Consider the following 4626-nt stretch of genomic DNA (forward strand, 5'->3'; position numbering starts at 1 on the left):
CCTGCTGCTGCTGCTGCTGCCCGCCGGCTGTCCGGTGCGGGCGCAGAACGACACGGAGCCCATCGTGCTGGAGGGCAAGTGCCTGGTGGTGTGCGACTCCAACCCCACGTCCGACCCCACGGGCACAGCGCTGGGCATCTCTGTGCGCTCCGGCAGCGCCAAGGTGGCCTTTTCTGCCATCAGAAGCACCAACCACGAGCCCTCCGAGATGAGTAATCGCACCATGATCATCTACTTCGACCAGGTGAGCGCTACGCGTAGCCTGGACTGGTAGGGGGTGGGGGAGAGGCGGAAGGTGGGCGCCCCTATTCCCCAAGGTCTCTGCGGAGGCGCGGTGGCAGAGTTCGGATTGACTCTTGCGTGCTCCCCTCCGCCCCCGTCTCGTTATAGGTACTAGTGAACATCGGGAACAACTTTGATTCAGAACGCAGCACTTTCATCGCCCCGCGCAAAGGGATCTACAGTTTTAACTTCCACGTGGTAAAAGTCTACAACAGACAGACCATCCAGGTCAGCCGCCGCCTCCGGGCCAGGCCCGGCCCGGGTAGGGGGCTGCTAGCCGCGGGAGTGAGCGGCCGCGGGGGAGTGGGAGAAAAGAGGAGCAGCTGCACGGCCCGTCCGGCTGAGTAGCAGGGCCTCTTGCTTCGGTGGCTTGGGCTGCCCCTTGCTTCTCCTGTCTTTGGCTCTTGGAACCTAATCCCCTCCCCAAAGACAGAGGTTCGCTCCTCCGGCCTTCTGAGCCCCCCAAAGAGGTTTCTCTCGCGCTTTCCTCTGAGACTGCAGGGGTTTCCCGTAGAGGTTGCTTTAGCATCACAGACAGTTCCCGCTGCCCTCAGATTTCCCTAAAGCCCGCCCTTCAGCACCACGGACAGCTTCCCGACCCCTAGTTCCGGCTCCGAAGCCGGCAGGACGCCGGTGCGCCAGCCTTGCGCACGGCGCTCAGGTGGCCTCCGGCGTTCCTTTGCGGACCTGCGCTGGGTCTTGGAACTAGCGGCGCGGAGCCCGAGCGGGTGAAGGGTGGAGGAAGAAGGGAAGGGGCATCGTGCCACTCCCTCCCGGCTCCAGTCTCCTCCCAGCCCGCTCTCGCTGGCTCCCCGGGTTCTCGAAGGTGTCTAGGTTTCCTTTGGGGTGAGACCGAGATGGAATGCGCGGCTGGGAAGAGGGGGCGCGCGGGGCCCTTGGCTGCCGAGGCCACCGCAAGGGCAAAACCAGGCGGCAGGTGCGGGGAGCGGCCGGCCGGAGCTGGACAGGAACTGAGCCTGGGGTTTGGGGATGGAGCGCGGAATGCAGCTCTGCGCCAGATTTCTCTTTAGTCCGAAGCCTCGCCCGGCTCCTCCCCCGGTTCCTCCGTGTCCGGCCAGGCAGCTAGGAGCTGGGGGAGCCAGGTTTTTTTGTGTGTTTGTTTTCCCAGGAGCACCAAGAGCGGGGTTGTCTGAGTTTCAGTTTGAGCCTTGGGGGTGGGGTTGAGGGGGGAGGGGACTAAGGTGTCAGGGCGCTTGAGCCACCTATGGGTCCCTCAAATTGAATTTTTTAAAAAAAGCGCCCTCAGGATGCGATGGGCGAATGAAGGTGACTCCGGTGAGGGGCAGACCCATCTTCTCTCATCTAGATGGGCGCCTTTTGTCCCCACTGGACCCTCGGCAGTAACCTGCAAAGCCCCTTTTCTAACCCCCCCTCCCCGTGCCTCCCTCCCGCTTCCTGGCCTTTAAGGCTGTGAGCTCAGCGCGCAGGTCCCGTCTCTACTGCCGCTTCGGTACCATCTTGGCTGCCACCCTGAAGCGAGCCTTTCTCTCTCGCAGGTGAGCCTGATGTTAAACGGGTGGCCGGTGATTTCAGCTTTCGCCGGTGACCAGGACGTGACCCGGGAGGCCGCCAGCAACGGAGTCCTCATCCAGATGGAGAAAGGCGACCGGGCCTACCTCAAGCTGGAGCGGGGCAACCTGATGGGCGGCTGGAAGTACTCGACCTTCTCCGGGTTCCTCGTGTTTCCCCTCTGACGGCCTCGTCTCCGGAACAGGAGGCCGGGAGCGGAGCAGGCAAGGCAGGAGAAGGGGGCGGGGGAGGATGAGCAGGAGGCCGGCGACCTGTAAAGGACTCAAAACTCCCCCCCACGTAACGCAACTGTATCCTGCGAAAGGCGCGCGCAGGCGGCCCGCGGAGGCGGTGGGACGACTGTGTCCGGTTACTCATTTGGAGAAGTAGATCCCAGCTAGCTCTGCGCACTCCCCTTTCCAAAATTAAGCTGCCTTCCCCTTCCAGTTGCAGTGTCGGGAGGAAGAGAGACCGCCTCGTCATCGGTCCTCACCGCCCCCCTGTCCCCGTTCCCCACGAGTTACCGAAAAAGAAACTTTGTATTTCACTGTAGAACGGGAAATGCCTTCCCTCCCGGGTCCCCTGCTGAAATCCAATGCGCCCCTCCCCCATCTTAGCCGACAGGGGGGTAAGTTTGTGTTTTTATTTTGTGGTGGAGGCGGCGGTTTTTCATTTGGAGAGTCCTGCTCTACTCAACAACACCGCTGAAGAGTCCATTAGCTGAAGATACTTCGTCCTCGGCTGCTGCTTAGCAGAGAAAGGACTCACCTGGGTGGTGACTGGTTTAAAAAAATATATATATAAATATATATATCATTTGTACACGAAGGACTTCCCAGTGGACACCGGCCGTGTTTCCGTATTTCTATGTCCCCATTCGGAGTGATCGTGAAACCCAAGGCTGCTTGATATTCTGACGCTTGTCGACCCCCTCGTGTTCTGTGGCTCCAACTAACCACCGCCGGGAGGTTCCTCCGGGCCCTTCCGCGTCCGTCCTCTGTAACATACGTGTGAATAGCCAGGAGTTCAATTTGCTTTCATCCAATAAAGTTGAAGTGGGACTTTTCTTTTTCTGACACCGCTTTCTCAACTCCGCATCTCCCCCAGCTGCGAGGTTTGAGGGTCGGGGTGCAGAAGGGCGAGGCTCCAAGTGTGGGAGGCGGGTTAGCCTGCGACCCTGCAACCAGGTCAGCTGCCAGGGCTACCGCACCCAGCCGCCCAAGCGCGCCTCCTCCCCGCACCAGGTCTGGGGCCAGCCCTGCACTCGCCTGTGTTCCCTGCTTTGGCGCGAACATAAGAAATTTGACCGAAATCTTACTGGGCCAGGCGGGGCTGCCGGCCCGGAAGCTTTTTCGAAGTCCACGCGCACTGGGAATAACGCGAATCGCAGGAGCTGGAACCCGCTGCCCGGAGGGGCGCGCTTCCTACGCCTTTGCCCCTGGGCGGCTCCCGCCGCGCGCTCCCCGTTCCAAGCAGCGTTTCCTTCCCGCCGCTCTAAGTCCAGGGCCTGCCCCCCGTACCGGTACCGGCCCGGCACCGGGGACTGGCGCTCATCACCGGGCTCTTGGTCAAGAGGTTCCTTTAGGAGTGTTGATTGTACGGAACAGAATGTGAAAGCAAAATTGAAATAAACGACGTCGTTTTAAATCTGGAAGTCTGCCCCAGTCGCTTGGGCAATGGGGAGGTTGCGCGCGCCAGGAAAGCTGGTGGACGGGCGACTATGAGCCTCCGGGCGGGACCCTTGGCCTGGATGGCCCCACGGGCTCTGGTCCTTCTACAGGCTTTTTTGTTTTTGTTTTTCCTTCCAGCCGAGATTCAGGGATGAATTTCATTAGCTCGTGGGGGTGGGAAGAGGGGGGAATTACAGTGTAATAAGCAAGGTATCTCAGGATGGAGAGATTCGCGGAGCAAGCGGCCTTCCTTGTGTCCCATCCGCTAGCAGTCGGGGAGCATCCCCAGCGGGCGCTCTGACGCCCCAGCGCCCAGGCCCAGGGAGGGGGTCGGTAGGGACTTGGGAAGTGAGCCACGGACCCAGGGCTTTTCTCTTCCCGCCTCGCAGTTCCCCTCCCCGAAGGTCAGCCCCCAGGGAAGCGGAGGTGAGGTGGAGCAGGAACTTTCTGTTTAAAAGCGAACAACAGGATTCTTTTTAAATAGAGACGCTCAGAGATGTTTCCCCCCCCCCCCCCCCCCCCTGTATTCCTGGGCTCCACCCAGACCCAACCAACCGCTCTGCCCTCGCAAAGCCAGGTTCCAGTCCCTGTGTGCCCAGGTACTGCCAGGAGAGGAGGGGCAGCAGCCACTGCCCCAGGCGGCTGCGCCCAGATGCGCTGGGAGCTCAGTGGCTGCAGGTGGGTGGTCACCCCTCTTCCTGAGGAGGGGACCTTCCGGGAGGTCCAGGCTGTGCCCCTTCTGGGTGACTTTGGCAAGCCCCCTCTTGGGGCTTGGTTTGCCCGTGTGTATAAAGACAGAGAGGGGGCTAAACGTCCCCCAGAGTCCCCCCTGTTCCAGGCCCCAGCTGGCCTGTTTCCTGCCTGGGTTTAGTGAGTCCTGGCTGCAGCTGGCGCCGACCCGGCTCCCAGGGGCCAGGCCTGGGGCTGGGCCTGAGGCCGGGGGAGGCCTGTGCAGCCAGGCCTGGCTCTCACGCTCACTTTGAGCCCTTGCCTGGGGCCTGGGAGCTGCACACCGGGGTGCACGTGGGCTCCCAGTGGGACAGAGGGGAGCGTGATTCTTGATGTGCTCTGGGTCCGGCTGCTTCCCTAAGCCCTGCCCTTGGCACTGGAGACCCTTCTCAGTCTGGTTCCAGTCACTTCTGCC

The 4626-nt window shown here is 61.5% G+C and overlaps 1 protein-coding gene across 1 annotated transcript; it reads left to right on the forward strand.

Moving 5' to 3' along the window:
* Nucleotide 1: 1 nt before the first annotated feature.
* Nucleotides 2-3466, forward strand: CBLN1 (cerebellin 1 precursor; the record flags this gene model as incomplete). The annotated part of the gene is made up of 3 exons (XM_014528406.1): nucleotides 2-244; nucleotides 391-510; nucleotides 1800-3466. Coding segments are annotated over 3 exons (561 nt in total), but the record flags the coding sequence as incomplete, so codon positions are not given.
* Between the last annotated feature and the right edge of the window lie 1160 nt (nucleotides 3467-4626).

This window comes from Myotis brandtii, unplaced genomic scaffold, assembly GCF_000412655.1.
Source record: "Myotis brandtii unplaced genomic scaffold, ASM41265v1 scaffold633, whole genome shotgun sequence".
In the NCBI taxonomy this organism is placed as follows: domain Eukaryota; kingdom Metazoa; phylum Chordata; class Mammalia; order Chiroptera; family Vespertilionidae; genus Myotis; species Myotis brandtii.